We start from the raw sequence: 20,021 nt of genomic DNA on the forward strand, positions 1-20,021 counted from the left end.
CCTGAGCCCAACCTTCGATGAGCTTATACCCTCCCCCGGTGGCAGAGCAGCTCCTAATGCAGCTGGCCACAGGAGTAGCTCAGGCAGCAGCCTGTGGACTGCTCTCCTGGCACTCTGCTACACAGCCAGAGCGTACGTGAGCCACAAGCGGATGTCCCATCTGTGAGCAGTGTGCAGAGAATGGAGGAAGAACAACAAATTGAGAAGAAAGCAATAACTCAAGACATGGGGTGGAGGAATAAAGCAGGACAGGAAACAGACTGAAATCAGGTTTCCAGCAGGTTTCAGAGTAGCAGCCGTGTTAGTCTGTATCCGCAGAAAGAGCAGGAGTACTTGTGGCACCACCTTTTCATGTTCTCTATGTATATAAATATCATCTTGCTGTATGTTCCAGGCTATGCATCCGATGAAGTGGGCTGTAGCCCATGAAAGCTTATGCTGAAATAAATTTGTTAGTCTCTAAGGTCGCCACAAGTACTCCTGTTCTTTCTAGGTTTCCAGCAGGCACCCTCATTCATCACAATGGTGGCACTGTCAGACTAAAGAGGAGAATGAGAGAAGTTCTGTGGTCTGCAGAAGGCCAGATTAGAAGATCAGTGGCTCCTTCTGGCTATATAATCTATGAACATTGTGCCAAGGGCGTGGAGGAAGCGCATGCTCTTCAGAAGCCATAGATAATGCTAACTACAGGAAATCATATCATTGAAAGAGCAGTCTTCTGCTTGGTGCAGGGAGGCCACTGGAACTTGATGGGTCACCATGGAGGCACTAGTGTTCTATGGCTCTCAGGAGGTCACAGAAATCATAGAATCATAGAATATCAGGGTTGGAAGGGACCTCAGGAGATCATCTAGTCCAACCCTCTGCTCAAAGCAGGACCAATCCCCAGACAGATTTTTTGCCCCAGATCCCTAAATGGCCCCCTCAAGGATTGAACTCACAACCCTGGGTTTAGCAGGCCAGTGCTCAAGCCACTGAGCTATCTCCCTCCCACCCAGAAAGGAAATCCCTTGTTCCTTTCTCCCTCTGGAGGTTTGGCTATTCTGTACTCTCGCTATGGATGGCAATACCCCACCTGCTTGCACGGCTCTAGGATGTCTGCACTGATCTGGAATGCTAGCATATTTTTTTTTTGTTCTGTTGTACGTGCTAAAAATGCTGGAACTGTTGAATCCAGAGGCCAAAACATCTGACTTCCTTTCCCACTTGATTCAGAAATTCGGTGAACTTGCAATGACTGCAGAGTCCAAGGCATTGACGGGCCTCTACCACGGGCAGGTGCAGTGCAAGAAGAACAAGTTTGGGGCACCAAATCAAGAGGTCAAGTAAGTTAAACACAGACTGGTTAAAAGGGCAGTAAAGAGACTCTTAGACCTATTCATACTCCTCTAGCCAGTAGGGTCCGACATGGAGGCCAGTTCTGTTCAGCAGTGTGGCAAAAAGGCAGTTCCAGTGTCCTCTGGAAGGTCTGACTTCTCACCAGCACATAGTCTCCCCACTTGGTGATAACGTTTTTCTGGGTGAGCCTTGGCTGGGTTACTTCTGTCGGACAGAAATGTGTTCAGGCTGGGATCTGCCCTGAGGTTAACCGGCGTTCCTACTCGGAGCTTTGTCTTCCCAGGGATTGTCTGCTGCTTGAGTTGCATTGACTCTCACAGCGATCGTGAAATTCGCACACAGGTTCTTGTAACTTGCTCTTGTTTAACATGTGCCTCCGGCTGCCTATTGAGTCAACTTCAGGCTGACCCCCTGCCCTAGACTCTGATAGAGGAAGATCCTTGGGGTGATGCTGTCTGGAGTGGCTTACGACCGTGAGTGCCAGCCTCAGGGCAGACTCAAGAAACAGGGCATGGATCCCAAACTGGTTGTGTTGTATACTTAGATTGCACCAACTGAGTAACCAGTGTGAACATCTCGGACACTAGCACGGCCTTAATAGTGAGCCACAGACAGTCCCCTTGCGTATTCCGGTCTGTCTTGCCACGCAGGCAAGCTTGGCTTGGTGAGAGATGGTCCTTTACACCAGAAATCTCAGCAGTATTCAAAGGTTACTCCCAGGCCCAAAGGACCCGGTCACTTGTACTCTGATCTCAAACCAAAGACAATGCTTGCAGCCAATCCTGTAACAAACGAAAGGTTTAACAACTAGGAAAAAGAAATGAGGGTTATTTACCAGGTTAAAGCAGGTAACATACACAAATGAGGTAATTCAAGTTCAAAAGGTAGAAGAAGCTTCTATAATACGCAAGCTGTTATGTCCTTTAGGGCTCACCCAAGCCAAACAGGTTGGGGAATCTCTTGCTTAGGTTTAGAAATCTTTGCCCTTCAGAGTCCAGACAGCTTAAAGTGACCAACTTCTCCTTAACAGATTTGTATTCCCTTCCCCGCAGTGTTCAAGTCGGGATGTGGCTTGTGCTGGTTGCCTCCTCAGTGGTGTGGGAGAAGCCATCAACAAAGTTCTCTGTCCACAATGGCTTGTCTAGTGTCTGTGCACCTTTTTGTGGGGGGAGAGGAGAACACCTCTGGTAGTAAACTCCTTGGCAATGCTTCTCCCCTGACTGGGGGAATCGACAGTCTTAACAAACATTTTTATATTCCAGCGCAAACAGTGAAATGTTCTCGTATCATCTGGCATGCAGATGGAAAGGGGATTTGTACAATGCCAGTATTAACAGTCCACCTGTGTAACTCAAATATCTATTTTTAGCAATACTAACATACGTGAGCCAGACTGTAGGGCCCCGCTTGGGACTAGTGGAGAGTCCTGCAGCAGGACTGGGATCCTGTGGGATCCGCTGCCATAATAGCAGCAGCAGGATTTAAGTCGCGCGCAGACTCCACCAGACTGGTTCCCAGCGAGGCACTCGTCAGTGTTCAGTGAGGCCTGGGGGCCTTGGTGTGAGCTGGCACCTTGGCTGCCAGCCTCTCACTCCCCTGTGGTTTGCAGGTCGTTCCCTTGTGTGCTCCTGTAGCACTGTCATTGGCCAGTGGCCCCCTTGATGCTCGGCAGGCTTCCTGCTTCGGAGATACTTCAGTGTTTGTGTTTGTACTTTTCCACTCGACGTGGCAGTTTGTTCCCTTTGATTTTCCTCAGTCGGATTTGACTTGTTAAAGGGAGTCTTCTTGCCTCTAACTGCTCTGTTTAGCCATGTGGCAGTTTTTGGTCCTCTTCTGTTTTGTTTTAAATTTGGGGTATACATTTAGTTTGAGCCTGTTGTGGTGTGTTTAAGTCGTTTCCATGCAGCTTGCAGGCATTTCATTCTTGTGACTGTTCCTTTTTGTTTTCCTGTAACAACCCTCATCTTTGTCTCAGAGTAGCAGCCGTGTTAGTCTGTATCCGCAGAAAGAACAGGAGGACTTGTGGCACCTGAGAGACTAACACATTTATTTCAGCGTCTCTAAGGTGCCACAAGGACTCCTCATCTTTGTGCAGTTCCCCGTTTTGAAGTTGATTGCTATTGTGGAGAGTTTGTGAAATGTAATTACATTATGGTCGCTATTACCAAGTGGGCCAGCTATATTCACCCCTTGGTCAGATCCTGTGCTCCAGTTAGAACGAAATCAAGACTTGCCTCTCCCCTTGGGGTTCCAGGACTAGCTGCTCCAAGAAGAGTCATTAATGATGGCTAGAAATGAGTGTGTTTTGCATAGGAGTGTTAGGCACCGGGACTGAGTATTATAGAATAGTGTGGGACACCATGGCCCGCAAGGGTTGTACGCAGGATGAATATACCCAGGGTGCTGCTGCATCTTGCAGAGACGTGCTGCCTGGGGAGGTTGGACCAGTTACATACACCCTGTGACCTGAAAAACAAGAGTTTGATTCTTGCACACTGAGGCCCGGCCCAGCTAGGAGGAGTGAGTGATCTCTTGCTGTGCAGCCCTCAAATCAGCTGGTAACGGAACTACAGGAGCTGCAGCAGTCTCTCTTTTAAGGGCCTTTCTCTCTGATTCTGGATTGTTGTGTGGATTCCTAGGTGTCTTTAGCTTATGGCATGTATCCAGCAGTAGTTACAGTGTGGACATGGCTGGCTGTGGCATCAGCTAAAGAATGTGCGGGGACAAATGTGCGCCGTTCTGGCGGGACCCAACTGAGAGTGCCAATTCAGGACAAATCGCTTAAAGCAGGGCAGTTACAGCCCAAGGCTGGGGGTTTTCCACCTCTAAGGCAAACCAAACCAGCCAGACAAATAGGACTTTGGTCTCACCCCACTGGCTAACCACAAGTCACACAAGCAATTTCCTTAGACACTCCAGTCTCCGAGTATCCCCACCAGTGCCACTCGTCCTGGGGATGAAATGAAAACCAACACCCCAATAAAGGAAAACAGTTCTCTTGATCCCAAAGGACCAAGCCCCAGACCCAGGTCAATATACACATCAGATCTTACCCACAAATCACGCTGTTGCCAATCCTTTAGAATCTAAAATCTAAAGGTTTATTCATAAAGGGAAAAAGGTAGAGATGAGAGCTAGAATTGGTTAAATGGAATCAATTACATACAGTAATGGCAAAGTTCTTGGTTCAGGCTTGTAGCAGTGATGGAGTAAACTGCAGGTTCAAATCAAGTCTCTGGAACATCCCCAGCTGGGATGGGTCATTCAGCTCTTTGTGTAGAGCTTCAGTTTGTAGCAAAGTCCCTCCAGAGGCAAGAAGCAGGATTGAAGACAAGATGGAGATGAGGCATCAGCCTTTTCTAGGCTTTTCCAGGTATAAGAACCTCTTTGTCCTCACGGTGGAAAATTACAGCAAAATGGAGTCTGGAGTCACATGGGCCAGTCCCTGGACTTTGCTGAGTCACAAGGCGTGTCTGCCTTCTCTCCATGGGTCAACTGTGTAGCTGATGTTCCTTAATGGGCCATCAAGCAGGCTAGGCAGAGCTAACCAGGGCCGGCTTTATGAACTGCGGGACCCGATTCGAATACCCGGCAGTGGTCCGGGGCTTCGGTGGCACTTTGGCGGCGGGGGATCCACTCCGGGTCTTCCACAGCACCAAAGGACTCCCGTGCTGCTGAAAACCCCCGTAGCAGACCCCCATGCTGCCAAAGACCCCCGGAGCAGACTGCCACCTGGTGAGTTTTTAAAAAAAATTTTTAAAGGCACCTAAGGCGCGGGGGATCTGGGGAATCCACCTAAAGCGGGCCCTGGAGCTAACAGCAACTTGTCTGGGGTGTCACCCAGAAGCACAGCACAAGTTTGAAATACAGACAGGACAGAGCCAATACTTATATCTTTAAATACAAAAATGACACCTGCATACAGACAGCATAACCATAACCAGCAACCCAGAACCTTGGCTTAGACACCCTGTTTGACCCCCTTTAGACAAGATTTGGTGCCACTACAGGACTTTGGTTGCAACCAGGATCTATACGGTCCCAGGTCACGTCAGTAACGTCACGCTGGCGTGCAGGGCTTAGGAGATCTGACTGCCAAAGGGCCTTCCAGTCACACGGCAGCTGCCGAATGGACAGCAGCCCTCAGAGCAGTCACTGAAAAGCCTCCTCCTGTTACTCTGCAGTGAGGTTTTTGCGGGTGTCTTTGCTTGGGGAGAGAAAATCAAGACTGCAGGTAATTCTCTCTGGTGTAGAACAGCAGATTAGTGCTCGTTCCCTGCACCTGGAACAGCTTCTGACGAGGAACCCCATCAGCGTTAGGCAGATCCTTCAATATGGGTGCTCCCCGGTCAGGCAATACTCAAGTGTAGGATTTACCTCTGGGGGTTAGTTTTTGTCATGCATTTAACCAATGAAAGCAGATTGCTAATGTGTCCTCCCCTTTCGCTGCAGGACCCTGGCTGTGCTGGGAGCAGGGCTGATGGGAGCTGGGATTGCCCAGGTGTCTGTGGATAAGGGGCTGAAGACCATTCTGAAGGATACGACGCTGCAGGGTCTAGGCAAGGGACAGCAGCAGGTCTTCAAAGGGTACGTGAGCTGCAAACAAGCAGGGCTGGGTTGGCTGGTGCCTCCTTTAGGCCAAGTACTTCTGTCTTTGCACATTGAGTAGGGATGATTGGCACATCCACTCCCTGGAAGCCTGGCTCCTGTGAAGGGGCCTCCCCCGTCACCAGGGCAGAGTGGGCGTTTGCTCCTACAGCTACCCCACGCGGTGCAAGGACACTGCTCTTTCTGGGGGGTGATTGAACAAAGGAGTTAAACGGCTGGCTTGGCATGAGCATCACACATGCTGCCCTGATCATGCCTTGGCGTTCCTGCTTCCCCAGGCATCTTCCTTGTGCCTGGCCCGGGCTGTAGCACTGAATATAAACAGCTGTGTAGAGGCCTGGTGGGGCTTCGAGAACAATGGGTGAGACTGACCTACCTCTAAAGGGCACTTTGCCAAATATGGGCTGCGCCATGTGTCTCCACTTGCAGGGGGGAGTATGGGCTTGTCCTCTTGTCCCCCTCAGCATTCCCTGTGACCCGCAGGCCTCTGGAGGGAGTTAGCTAGCAGGTACTTGTTCTGAGTCACCGCCCCCAAAGCTCCCCCCCACTGCTGCCAGGGCAGGTTTCGCTTTGTGTGGCTAGAGAGCTCAGCTGTTCGCTGGAGCAAACCTGGGCTGCCCAGCACCAGCCTGGTAAGGAATCGGGGGCTGTAAAGCCTTGTTTCAGGTTCCTCCTCCTCCTTCTTCCCATGTGCCCCCGGAGGCTCCAGACATGATACTCACGCTCCCAAGCATTAGGATGACTCAAGCATTTGGTTTGCCCCGCAAGCAGCACTGTTTGCATCAGGGGGCACTTGCTAGCCCTCCAGGTTGCCAGAGGAGCATCCCTCTAACAGCCATAGATGGGCCAGTGATCCGTGGCTGGATTTGATGCAGGTGTAAAAGCCCCCTCCCCCCCCCCCCACTGGCTGGGAGGGAGGGATTGACACCCAGGGTATGCTGTGCGCTGCTAGTGCTTGTGCTCGACCCACTGGGCCTGCTCTGACCAAGCTCCTCCTCCTCTCCAGGCTGAATGACAAAGTGAAGAAGAAGAACCTGACCTCTTTTGAGAGGGACACGATTCTCAGTAATATGACGGGGCAGCTGGATTACAAGGGCTTCGACAAGGCCGACATGGTGATTGAAGCTGTGTTTGAGGACCTCAGCATCAAACACAAAGTGCTGAAGGAGGTGGAAGCGGTGAGTTTTCCCATCTCCAAACAGCTGTGGCACGTGTATGGCAGAGCCTGCTCCATCCTGCCCGTATGCCTACCAGGGCTGCTCTGTATGATGCCCGGAGGAGGTTACTCTTAGCTATCGAACTTCAGTGCAGGGGAGGGCTGCAGGGAACTCTCCCAGGTCTGTCCCATCAGCTCTCTTGGCAGGGTTGTGCCTGCTGTTGTCTGGCTTTCCACCTCCTTCTGGGAGTTGCTGAAAAGTCTTTCTTAGGGGTTTGAAGTGCAAATGGGGCATCTCAACTACCCCATCGCTCCTGAATCCCTTGTTTACTGCCCCATACAAACTGGCTGCTTCCCCGCTTGATATTCATTGCCACCAATGGGTGGGCTTCAGCGAGTTACTCTGTTTGTGTTAAAGGAACTGGTCTCTGTTCCTGCGTGGGGCCCATTGCAGTGGCATCTGATCACCTGATTGGGGTGTGTTGGCAGAGCCCTGCGGGCCCAGGGCTGGAATAGTTTCGTCGAATTGCAGGAGCAATGCATTTGGAGGAGGAAGTCTGGTGTTGGCAGTCCCAGCTCAGGGCTGGAAGTGAGATCTGGCTTTGCCAGTGAGTTGGAGTTGCTGAACATCTCTGGCTTCAGTTTCCATATCTGTAAAGCTATCCTACCTAATGGGGTGTTGTGAGGCTCCATTCCCTGTTGTCTTAAAGAGCTTTCAGATCCTTTGGGGAAGGGTGCTAGACATGCACAGTGGTGCTAGGAGTCCTGAAGGGGCTGCTGAAGCCTTGAGTCCAAACTACCTGCCACAAAGTGTGTCGCTTGTGATGCTTGTACACGTTGTTTATGGTGCCTGTTGTTTCCCTAGGTGGTCCCTCCTCACTGTATCTTTGCCAGTAACACATCTGCTCTCCCAATCAGTCAAATTGCTGCTGCTAGCAAAAGGCCGGAAAAGGTGAGTTCCAGAGCCCCTCCCACAGTTCAAACGCAGCGGCTTGGGGCAGAGCTGCGACTGCCAGTAGGACGTGACTTCCAGTCTGGGTTTGCTGTTGGAGCCAGGCACTCCTGGGGAGGTGCAGGTGGGACTGCGCATTACATGTTTGGAACGTGGAACGACGCAGCGTGAGCTCCCAAGGGCAGTGCTTTGCGTTACTGGTTTTTACCAACCTGTGGATACTGGGGAGCTGACTGTCTGTGCATTGCCGAGACAGGCACTAGAATGCTGCCTCCAGTTCTGGTGTCAACAGTTGAAAAACTGTTAGAAAATCGGAGAGGGGGTTAAAAAGAGCCACAAAACTGATTTGAGGGTGGGGAAAAATGTCTTGTCTTAACTCAGTCAGTCCTTGCTGAGCTGCAGGAGAGAGCGTGCTCTGAGGGCATCTATTGACCGTGGTCCGAGGACCAAAGTGATGAGCTGCTCAAATGGTTTCAGCTGGTTCCCTTGCCTCCTGGGGGCTCAGTCCTCTGAGCAATGGGGGTATTCCCATTATGTGGGGCCAGGTTACAAGGCTATTACCCCCAGTGATAGCGGGCTCGCCGGCTCAGCCTGCGGTGGATCTGGGGACATGGTGAGGGGAGTTCCGCTCGAGGCCTGAGCTGAATGAGCCGTCTGTACCAAGAGTAATTCCTCTCCTCCAGTCTCAGTTATACTTACCACAGTAACAGCTCATCTGAAATGCAGATTGTTCATTCAAACTTGCAAATGAGCTTCCGCCTCCCCTTCCTCTTGCTGGATAAGTTGCCTGTGTAATGATGCTTTATGGAAAACCAATAGGAAATCAGTTCAGTAATTAACAGACTTTAATTAGTGCTGTGGTCTGCAGCTGTCATACAAGGTGCCTCTGTCGTAGGCAGATGTTAGTGCTAAGTGTAGCTTCCAGTGGACATGAAGGTGACAGCCTGATTACACGACTGCATTAGTCAAATAGGCCACAGAACTGAATGATCTAAACGTAAACGATGTTCCTGTGGGAGGGTTGCACTTACCTCTAATTAGTGTCCGGAAAGGAACCGATTTGCACTTAAATTCAGATCATCACTGTAGCAACTACAGAAAATACAGTCTGCAGCACAGGGAATTCACTCAACATCTGGTGGTTCTTTATAACCAGCGCTGTTGTGTTTTCCATGTCCAAAGCAGTGAACAGACATTAGTCCCTTCACCCGTCTCCGCCAGTGAGGTGGTAGGTATGTACCTAGCCGTGCTTTACAGAGGGGAAGGTAGCAGAGAGGCCATGTGGCTTGTCCAGTTGCTGAGCTGAGATTAGAGTGAAGAGGATAGGTCCATCAGTGGCTATTAAATTCACAGTCCATTTTGGTCAATTTCACAGTCATAGGATTTTAAAAATCGTAAATTTCACAATTTCAGCTATTTAAATCTGAAAGTTCACGGTGTTGTAATTGTAGGGTCCTGACCCAAAAAGGAGGGGGTGGGGGTTGCAGTACTGCTACCCTTACATCTGTGGTGCTGCTGCTGCCTTCAGAGCTGAGCAACTGGAGAGCAGCAACTGCTGTCCGGTAGCCAGCTCTGAAGGCAGAGTCACCGCCAGCAGCAGCGCAGAAGTAAGGATGGCCTGGCATGGCATGGTATTGCCACCCTTCCTTCTGTGCTGCTGCCTGCAGAGCTGGGTCCTCAGTCAGCAGCTGCCACTCTCCAGCTGCCCAGCTCTGAAGGCAGCGTAGAAGTAAAGGTGGCAATACCACAACCCCCTAAAATAACCCTGCAGCTCCCCTGTGGGTCAGGATGCTCACTTGGAGACACGCTGGTTTTCCCCCGTGAAACCTGTGTAGTCTAGGGTAAAAGCACACACAAGACCAGATTTCACAGGGAGGATACCAGATTTCATGGTGCATTTTTCATAGCGGTGATTTTGGTAGGGCCCCAGCTATTAGCCAGGCTGGTCAGGGACACAACCCCATGCTCTGGGTGTCCGTAAGCCTCTGACTGCCAGACACTAGGACTGGACAACAGGGGCTAGATTGCTTGATAATCGCCCTGATCTGTTCATTCCCGCTGAAGCATCTGGCAGCAGCCACTGTCATGAGACTAGATCAGGGGTCGGCAACCTTTCAGAAGTGCTGTGCCGAGTCTTCATTTATTCACTCTAATTTAAGGTTTTGCGTGCCAGTAATACCTTCTAAAAAGGTTTAAAATGTCTCTTTTTACAAGTCTATAATATATAACTAAACTATTGTTGTATGTAAAGTAAATAAGGTTTTTAAAATGTTTTAAGAAGTTTCATTTAAAATTAAATTAAAATGCAGAGCCCCCCAGACCAGTGGCCAGGACCCGGGCAGTGTGTGTGCCACTGAAAATCAGCTCACGAGCTGCCTTCGGCACCCGTGCCATAGGTTGCCTACCCCTGGACTCGATGGACCATTGACCTGACCCAGTATGGCTGCTCTTATGTTCAGAGGATAAAGATTCCTGCTTCCGAGCGCCATGTTCAATCCACTAACCTGCTGCCTCCAGACTGTGCAAAACGCTGATGTCCTTTTTCTTTCAAACCCTGGCTTGTTAGGGAGTTATATATTCGCTTTAAAAAAGCCAAGTCTGAGTCCTGTGTGAGAATGGAAATGTACCTTTTAAAGTGATATTTTGGTCAGTGTTTGGCCACTGAAGTTAAGATTACAAAAGAACATCTCCATTCTGACAGCTCAAAGGCTGAGCTTTTTCTCTCCCGTTACGTTTCCTAGAACTTTAAACCAAAGTAGGGACCCTGTCCTTGGTGTAACAATCAAACACAGCTCTGCTTCCAGGCCACCACTTCAAATCCCTCTAAGGTTTTAGTAGCAACTGAAGGCTTCTGTCTAAAACTAGTCTGTATCCCTATGGAAAACTGCACACCTGAAATCCACTATAAAAATCAAACTCCCAGAGAAGCCTCTACAGAGCGTTATACAGCCTGTTCCCGGTTCCTTCACTGGGTTCGAAATGATCTGTGGGCAACAGGATAGCAGCGCCTCCAGAGAACTGGATGCATCCATCCACACCTAGCTGTCCATGGGCAGTGGTTATAAGTGCTCAGAACGTCTGAAAAATCCTTCCCGAAGGGTGTTGAGATGGGCACCAAGGTCAGTGGCCACTTCTGAAAAGTTGGCCCCCATGTTCCTGTACTAGCCCTGATCACGCGTCTCAAACCCTGCTGCCTGCCCTGGTGCAGCTGGCACCATTGCAGACGTAGGGTGGTAGGTAAGGAGCACACTGGTGACGTTGGGCGATTGTATCAGCGCACACACATCTGGAAGCAGCATAGTTAGTGTGTGGCTGGTCTCGCATAGCTACCCTCGGTCAGCAGGACACGTTGAATCCAACAGGGCGTTTGTCGTTGGTTACGTTACGTTCACTGTCATGGTGGGCTGATGGAGGAGTGATTACTTCATCCTCCTGGCTCTACGTTCGTAGCATTTTTCAACTTGGGTCTTCACGTGGACTGACTCAGCCTTTGGAAACCTTTTGGTCTCCTCCCCAAATGCAGTGAGTTGGCCCATTCGCGCCAGCAGTCTGCTGCTGAGAGGTACCTGGGAACCCCTGAGCACAGCTGACCTCCGGTGGTTGGAGGACGGTTATATGGACATACTGAGGCAGTGGACACAAGCCAGCTGACCACCTGCAGGAAAATAGGGTCGAATGAAGCCCCTAGCTACATTGTTACGCCTTGAAATGGTTCAGTTCCATAGTACGGACCGGCTTGTGATCCCCCTTCACTGCTGTTACACTTTAGCTGTCAGGAAGGAGACCCCTCTCAGCATCTGCCTGAAACCAAGAGTCTGTCCCCTGTCGAGCTGAAAAGCCCGGTCTGTGCCTTATTTCCCGCCAGGTGATCGGCATGCACTACTTCTCCCCAGTGGACAAGATGCAGCTGCTAGAAATTATCACCACAGACAAGACCTCCCAGGACACAGCTGCCTCCGCTGTAGCTGTCGGCCTCAAGCAGGGCAAGATCATCATTGTAGTCAAGGTAAAGTACCCTTGTTCGAGATTCTGGCAGGTCCTGAAACCGCTGACGGTGCCTGAGATGGCAGCTGGATGAACCAAGAGGTTAACCAGGAGCATGAAAGTCTTTCGGGCTTGCTAGGTGGGGGAGGGGTTTGAGTTTCTCCACTACTAAAGGTTGAGGCTCTCAGGAATTGGACTAGGCTGGTATGAAAGCAGCAGGGCTGAAATGCACTGGAGCTGTTCACTAGTGCAGAGAACCCAAATGTGGAGGATGGGGCAAACTAGAGTACAGGAGGGGCGCACACCCTCCCGGCCGCCCCCTTTGCAGCAGCCATGGAGGCCTGGGTAGGTTGGGGAAGAGTGCTCCATTTTTCCTGCTCTTAGGAGGCTGGGGGCTGCAAATGTATCAAATGCCTCGCTGGAGGCTGCTATCCAAAGTGGGACCCTGAGCAGGGACTGGTGCCTGGGTCAAAATCTCCCTGGCGCGCCTTGTCCCAAGAGCTGCAGGCCGGGTGGGTTTGCTTCTGTCAGGAGGTTACCCTGGGCAGCGAGGCCCTGATCTAGCTGCTTAAGATGACAAACGTCCCTGAGCGTAGGGCTGAGGGGAGTGGGAGCAGATCTGGACTAGCAGGGAGGAGTTAGAGCCTGGTGCAGGGGCAGAGAGAAGGGACACGGAAGAGGAAACCGTGCCGTGACCTGTGGGGAGAGGGCAGTGAAGCCAGAGACGGGGTGTGCGGCACCACCCCAGTTAAGGGATTCCTAAATGACTGACCATGCCCTCGAATCGGAACACCACTGTTGTTCCTTTGAATTACAGGGTGTGAGCTGGGTACTAGGCTAAGTCTGGGACTAGCAAGAGTTGGATACATTTGTCAAACCCTGGGCCTTGTCACTCCCCCTTCCATTAAAGTAGGGGGCTGGGACTCTGAGCCGGGCCCCTTGCAGTGCCGGGACTTGTCTGAACTTGGTGGCAATGGTCTGCCATGACCATTAGTCTCTGGAGAACACTCCCCCTTTTCTCTGAGCGAGTGTTAATCTTCTTCCCCTGCCTGCTGCCGCGAGGTCACATCTCTTCCTTAGTCGCCCCCGGCAGACCTGTGAATTCCACCCCTGTGCGAGAACGGACCCTGCTGCTGAGCGTTGCAGAGCTGGGGCGGTGACTCACAAGCTCCACAGGTCTCTGGACGCTATTGTGTGACACATTTCAGGAACTTACCAGGAAGCAGAGGTGTGAGGAGCTTCCCACATTCCTGCATCTTCCACTGGGTCAAAACAAGCCATTCTAGGAGTTGATTATAGAGCACTGGAAATCCTGGGCGATTAGTGTCTCGGCATTCTAGGCTCTGCAATCTAGCTCAGGAAGCAGTTCTTGCGGTTTAAGTAGGCAGGGGGTGCTTGGGGTTGCAGGGCTTCTGACACTAACCTGCCTTGCTGTCCCATTTGCCTCTCCCAGGATGGACCAGGTTTCTACACCACCAGATGTCTGGGGCCGATGCTGGCTGAGGTGGTCAGAGTTCTCCAGGTGTGTATTGGAATCGAGTGTGCTGCCAGAAAGCACCGGGGTGCAGAGAAGCTGCCAAGTGTTAAAGCAGATGAGATTCTCCTGCTTCTGCCTACAAAGTCAGGCTGGCCCAGAGCCCAGCCATGGCCCAGAAGGGTGTATGTAGAGAAACTGTCCTCACCGGGTCTCCTGGACTGGGCAGACCACTACAGCCCCAGTGCTGCTAGAAGATAGGACTCCGTGGCTGCCTCCTCACCCCCGGGTGTCTGTTTTGGGAGGATGGGAATGTGCCCACCAAACCACAGATCCCAGCCAGCCAAGCGGCTTGTGGATTGTTAGAAAGAGGAAGCGGGGAAGGATGGAAAGAGGAACTTCATTTCTGTCTTGCCATCTCCAAAAGCTTGACCCTTGATCGTCTGAGAGAGCTCCATTTCCATGACCCTGCGCCCGGCCAGCGTGCTGGGTTATTGTCTGAGCGTGCGTCCAGCCGCAGGGGTCTCCTACAGGCAGCTCAGTTGGTGAACTTGGGTAGAACATTTGACAACTCCCAAGCTGCTGTTCCCCCAGTTGCTCAACCAGGGGTTTGCCTGGAAGAGAAGTGGTGGGACTTTCCCGCCCGCAGTCCCCTCTGAGCCCTGACCCGCAGGTGCTGTCTGCTCTTAAACTTCGCACGTGAAAGAGCAAGTCACTGAACCACTCCGCACCTATCCGAGGGGGCCAGCTGCCGCTCAGAGGGGTGAGAGTTAATGAGACCTCGCAGAGCACTTTGAACTCACTGGCTGGAAGGGCAGAGTGTTCTACAGCAAGGGGGCAGAATAGACCTCAGCCCGGGCAGGAGGAATGGAGTGGCCGAAATGTCTCCTGAATGGAGCAAGGGTTTGAGCTGAGAGAGTAGCAGGTTCTGATCTCATCTCTAACACTGCCTTGATAGAAGGCCCTAGGAAGCTGGTTATCTTCTGCCTCAGTTTCCCCATTGGTGTAACGGGGGGATGCTTGCCCATTTGTGTAAAGCCTGGAGACAAGAACTAGGGGTCACCAAATGAAATGAATGGGCAGCAGGTTTAAAACAAATGAAAGGAAGTTCTTCACGCAGCGCACAGTCAACTTGTGGAACTCCTTGCCTGAGGAGGTTGTGAAGGCTAGGACTATAACAGTGTTTAAAAGGGAACTGGATAAATTCATGGTGGCTAAGTCCATAAATGGCTATTAGCCAGGATGGGTAAGAATGGTGTCCCTAGCCTCTGTTCGTCAGAGGATGGAGATGGATGGCAGGAGAGAGATCACTTGATCATTGCCTGTTAGGTTCACTCCCTCTGGGGCACCTGGCACTGGCCACTGTCGGTAGACAGATACTGGGCTAGATGGACCTTTTGGTCTGACCCAGTATGGCCGTTCTGATGCTCTTATGAGATCACTGGATGGAACAAAAGTGCAAAGCTCTTTACGAAGGTTTAGGAGCCTACCTTCGGGCCTCAACTTCTTTGGGGCTGGGACGAGCATCTTAGCACAATGGGGGCAGAGCCCAGGACACGGGCTCCTCAGTGCTCCATCGATCCAGTAAAGTGCAGTGCTGTGCTGCCCAGGCTATTGGGTGCCACCTGGAGGGGCCCCCTTCTCCCCCACTCCAAGGAATCTTCTGCCTGGCTGCAGCTGGGAGCAGGAGCAGCTATTGACAAACCTCCTTGGCTTGTGCGGGTCCTGATGCCATTTGCCCAGCTCCCTAGCAGGGTGTGGAAGCCAATGGCTGGAAGCTATGATGTACCAGCAGGTCCTAGACCTGCTCTGTCACTGGGCAGAGGGCCTGGCTCTGCATCTCCACAGGCCTGGGGGCCTGTGGGGCCTGGCTCTGCATCTCCACAGGCCTCAGTGCTCATCGGCTTCCCCCCTTCTGCCCCCTGCAGGAAGGCGCTGACCCCCGGAAGGTGGACGCCCTTTCCACAGGGTTCGGCTTTCCCGTGGGTGCCGCCACCCTGATCGACGAAGTGGGCGTGGACGTGGCCGCGCACGTGGCGGAGGATCTCGGCAAGGCCTTTGGCCAGCGCTTTGGGGGCGGGAACGCGGAGCTGCTCAAGCGCATGGTGGAGAAGGGCTTTTTAGGTGAGTGGCCCCAGGACGCTTCAGCTGGGCTGTTCGGTGCCAGCCCCTCCTCCCTGGGCTGGGCTCCCAGCAGCCGCCTCCCCCTTGTGCTCGAGCCCAGCGAAGCTGTTCCCGTTGTTCCCTGGGACGCAGCGATCCCTGCTGGACGGGGCTTGAGCCCTTCCAAGTCCTGGCCTGATGACACCAGTTACTGATCGCCTGCTCCTGCAGCCACCTAGAGCTGCTGAGATGCAACTGTGACTAAGCCACTGCTGGCCACTAGAGGCCACTGTTCCTCAGACGTGCCCCAGGGATGCCTGTTCCCTGCTGACTGCTCCACAATGCGCCAGCCGGGGAGTGTTGCATGCTGGGACCTGTAGTCTGTGTGGGCTACATCTTTGTATTAAGGATGAAGACAGCTGCATTGTAGACATGGGCTGCGATTGGCCAACAGGCTGCACTTGGGTCACGGAGTGTGGGGGAGACAAGGCCCTGCACCCCCGGCTCCCTGCGATTCACCAGGACTCTCAGCCAGCCAGTAAAGCAGAAGGTTTATTTAGACAACAGGAACAGAGTCCAGGACAGGCCCTGCTGGTACAAACAACAGGGCCCCCTTTAGGTCCATCTGGGGGCCCCAGGGAGGCCACAGCCCTGTTGGTCGGGGCGCCCCTCTTTAGTTCCCAGCCAGCTCCAAAACTGAAACTCCCTTCAACCGTCTCCTTTCTGGCCTTCCCCCGGCTCCTCCCCCAGCCTTTGTGTCCTTTGTCCACTGTCCTGGGCAGAGGTGTCACCTGGCCCCCAACCCCCCTCCTGGGTTCTCAGGTTACCTGCTCAGGTGTCCTCCCTTCCCCAGTGCAGCCAGTCCCAGCCAAACACCCCTGCAACCTTCCCAGGTCCATACTCCCCACTCAGCATTCACAGAACACAGCAAGAACGTTCCCACTTCGTCACAACTTGGGTCACTCTGTCTTAATTTTGGGATGTCTCCTGACCCCAGCAGGTCCCTGCTCTTAAGCATTGATGAGACGCAAACTCGGGGCAGGATCTGCTGTCAGCAGAGCCATGGAAGCCAGTCACCCCACCTCTCCTCTGCCTCAAAGAGTCTCCAAGGCTCAGACCTGTGGAGACTGGCAGTGCTGGCTGCGTCTTGGCGAGGCCCAGGAGATACGCCTGACCACCCCTCCTCTGATCGCCTGCCCCTTCCCTCTGTCTCCAGGGGGCTGAGATCCAGACAGCCTCCTCCCTTCACTGCAGGGCCGGGAAGCTGCTCCCAGTGCCATTTGAGCGTGGGGGAGCCTCTCATCCCACAGGTACCTGCTGCTTGTGCCGGCAGAGAAGCACGTACCAGGTTAGCAGCCCGTATGGCCCAGGCAACCCAGGGGATCCGGCGCAGTTGGGGGGCAGCTGAGCCACTGACTGACATCCCCCCTTCCCGGCAGGCCGCAAGGCAGGGAAGGGTTTCTACGTGTACCAGCAAGGCGTGAAGAACAGGAGCGTGAACTCCAGCATGGATGAGATCTTGGCACAGTTCAAGGTGCCCTCCAGGCCTGAGGTGTAAGTAGATGGTGTCTGAACCCAAAAGGGTTTGGGGGGGCTGGCACTGGTCCCTCTGAGACTGGCTGATCTCCAGTGTAATTGGCCATCCCTCACCTCTAGGGTGCTGGGGGTCACTGGTGGCTGCTGGTAGCACAGGGCACTGGGGGTCTTCCTGTGGAATGCCCACTGCCTGGGGCAGGGGGTCGTACTACAATGGACACTGGTACTGCACCTCGGGAGACAGCCCCCCACATGGTCCCCTCCCCTCCAGCTGGGACCTGCTACGCTCTGAAATCAGATCTGTCGCAGGGCCTGACATGTCTCCTCTGGCTGCCCCATGTGGGGCCTGGCAGATCTCTGCCTTATCGTGTGGGCCCCCCGCTGGGTATCCGACTGGGCCTCGCTGCTCCCCCCGGTCAGAAGGCAGCTCCCAATGCCACTCCACCAGCTGTGGCTTCCTCTGGCCCTGCCCCCCACCCCGCCTGCTCTTGGCTGGTCCTCGAGGCCTGGGCCCCCGGCTGCCCTGCCCCATTGCCCAGTGGGCTGAGTAACCTGGCTCTGTTCCAGCTGCACCGACGAGGACATCCAGCTGCGCTTGGTGACGCGCTTTGTGAACGAGGCGGCCATGTGCCTGCAGGAGGGGATCCTGAGTAACCCGGTGGAAGGAGACATGGGGGCTGTGTTTGGCCTGGGCTTCCCGCCGTGTCTGGGAGGTGAGTGGCTTCCCCCAGGGAACTGGACTAAGCTGAACTGGCAGCAGCGCTGGGGCCACGCTAGGAGCGCGTTGGTTAGCAGAGCAGTGTCGCTGCACCAGCAAAGCCGTACGCGGAGTCCTGGCCTACGGCTTAGTCTGCGCTGCGCAGCGATGGGGACCAGAAGTGCATCGAATCCTGCCTAGCCAAGGGGCCTGTGCTGGCAGGACGCTCGGGCTAGATGCAGCTGCCCCCAGAAGAGTTTGTCGGCTTAGTGTCCTTCAGGGAGGGAGGGCGGCTCTGCTGGCCAGAGAACTCCTCCGCTGTCTCCACGAGGGGGCTCTGCCTGCGTAGCTACGTCGACCAGGCCTGCAGTATGGACAGGACCTGGATTGAACCTGGTGCCTGTCTGCGTGCACCCTCCAGTGTGCGGAGTCCCGGGACTGTCGTGAGAGTGAAGCTGTGCACGGGGTGCTGATAGTGCCTGGCTCCTGCCTGTGCTCCTAGCCCCTGGCTTGAGCACTGAACTAGTCTTCCGGGGGCCCAGCGGGGTGTGGGGCAGCATGGCTCGCCGCGGGGCAGCTGTCTAGAACACCGTCCTGCTGCACCTCCCCAAGCGGGCCAGGGCCAGGGCTGGGGCTGGGCAGGGGGCTACCGAAACCAGAGCTCAGGTTGTGGGTCACAGCTGCAGATCCCGGTCACGTCGCTTAAACTGCTCCGAGGGCCGAGCGCTGCAGTCCCCTGCGAGCACAGGGCGTGTCGGGGCTGAGCCTGCAGCTGATTTTAATATGGAATTCCCCACACAGCTGGGCTTGGCCCCAGCCTATGGCCTGGTCTAGCTTCTCCCCTGGCTCATGGGGTTCACACTACCCCACCCCTTAAATCCAAGGGTGCGTCCCCTGGCCTTGGGCCCTGCAGCTCAGCGGCGAGGTGGCTGAGCGTGAGGATCCAGGCCTGCTCTGCGCACAGCGGGGTAAAGTGCTGGGAGCAGGTGTCTCTGCTTCCCTTCCAGCTGGGGTGTCGCGGCCGAGCCCAGCAGGACACTTGGCTCCAATGTGCAGCAGTTTGCTCCTTGAAAGTGTCCCTGGCCTTGATTGTGACCGTTAAAAGGCCCCTGAGCACAGCTGGGATGGTCCTAAAAGCAACAGTGGCAGCAGCTTTTACATCCATTACACGGCCACCACCCCTGGAGCTGCTGAGTCAGCCGGGCAGCGCAGGCTGCAGGGGTTTGCCTTCCCCGGCTGCTGCCTAGCCCTAGCCCTAGCCCGAGCTCCCTGTGCTCTGTGGGGGCAGGACTGCTCTGCTGACGTTCCCTCCTGGCCTGTTCCTGGGAGCCTGCGCAGACCGGAGGCTCGAGTCCAGCGTGTTTGCCCGTCTCCCGGGCTGGGCACAGCTCTCCTGCAGGCTGAGTGGTGCCCTCTCGGCCAGTCCCCCCGCTGACTAGCCCCACGTTCTGTGCAGGCCCTTTCAGATACGCAGACTCGGTCGGAGCCAAGCAGCTGGTGGACAAGCTGCGGAAGTACGAGGCCGTCTACGGAAGCCAGTTCACGCCGTGCCAGTTGCTTCTGGATCACGCCAACGACCCGAGCAAGAAATTCCACCACTGACCGTGTCCACGTGCCTCCAGCCATAGACGCACTCGCAGCCAGAGCCTGGGGAGAGCCTGCTCCAGCCAAGCTGCTCCATTCTGTCAGTTCCCCTCGAAGCTGGGGGGCAGGGAACACCGGAGGTTTGTAGCCCTGCAAGTGCCTTAGCAGCTACTGCGTCTCAGGCGCTCGCTCGTCCCTGGCTGGTTGGATGTTGCGCCTCCCGTTTGAAGATGGAAGAGGGGGTTTTGTGTTCTCAGCCCAGTGCACCGTGCCCTCCAGAGCATCCGTCCAGCGGGTGTTAGCCGCCTGGCCGTGCCCAGGGCAGCTGCTCCGCGCCACGGTTCATGGCAAATGTTTAACAATAAACCACCGATCTCTTGTTTCTGGCCTCTGCCTGCTTAATCCTGTCTCAGGCCCTCAGGTGCCGAGGGCTGGAGCCTCTCGGGGTGGAAATAAAGCACTCGGTGACTCCTCCAGCGTGTCCCCCTGTCCGGGCGGTTTGCTGAGCCGTGAGACAGACAAAGGGGGGCCGGCGTTAATGTGGGGGGGGGAAACAGTCAGCTTGGGCATCAATCAATAGTTCAGAGCC

At 54.1% G+C, this 20,021-nt stretch overlaps 1 protein-coding gene across 3 annotated transcripts in view; it reads left to right on the forward strand.

Moving 5' to 3' along the window:
* Positions 1-19,814, forward strand: part of HADHA (hydroxyacyl-CoA dehydrogenase trifunctional multienzyme complex subunit alpha) — a 40,040-nt gene extending 20,226 nt beyond the window's left edge. For all 3 annotated transcript variants that reach the window (XM_039528894.1, XM_039528895.1, XM_039528896.1), the window contains 10 exons: positions 1,216-1,325; positions 5,791-5,925; positions 6,953-7,124; positions 7,968-8,054; positions 11,920-12,060; positions 13,492-13,560; positions 15,441-15,636; positions 17,055-17,169; positions 17,719-17,864; positions 19,305-19,814. In XM_039528894.1, coding sequence (XP_039384828.1) covers positions 1,216-1,325; positions 5,791-5,925; positions 6,953-7,124; positions 7,968-8,054; positions 11,920-12,060; positions 13,492-13,560; positions 15,441-15,636; positions 17,055-17,169; positions 17,719-17,864; positions 19,305-19,450 — 1,317 coding nt within the window. In that variant the 3' untranslated portion in view covers positions 19,451-19,814. The remainder of the gene's footprint in view (positions 1-1,215; positions 1,326-5,790; positions 5,926-6,952; positions 7,125-7,967; positions 8,055-11,919; positions 12,061-13,491; positions 13,561-15,440; positions 15,637-17,054; positions 17,170-17,718; positions 17,865-19,304) is intronic.
* Positions 19,815-20,021: the final 207 nt, after the last annotated feature.

Source organism: Mauremys reevesii, linkage group 3, assembly GCF_016161935.1.
Source record: "Mauremys reevesii isolate NIE-2019 linkage group 3, ASM1616193v1, whole genome shotgun sequence".
In the NCBI taxonomy this organism is placed as follows: Eukaryota; Metazoa; Chordata; order Testudines; family Geoemydidae; genus Mauremys; species Mauremys reevesii.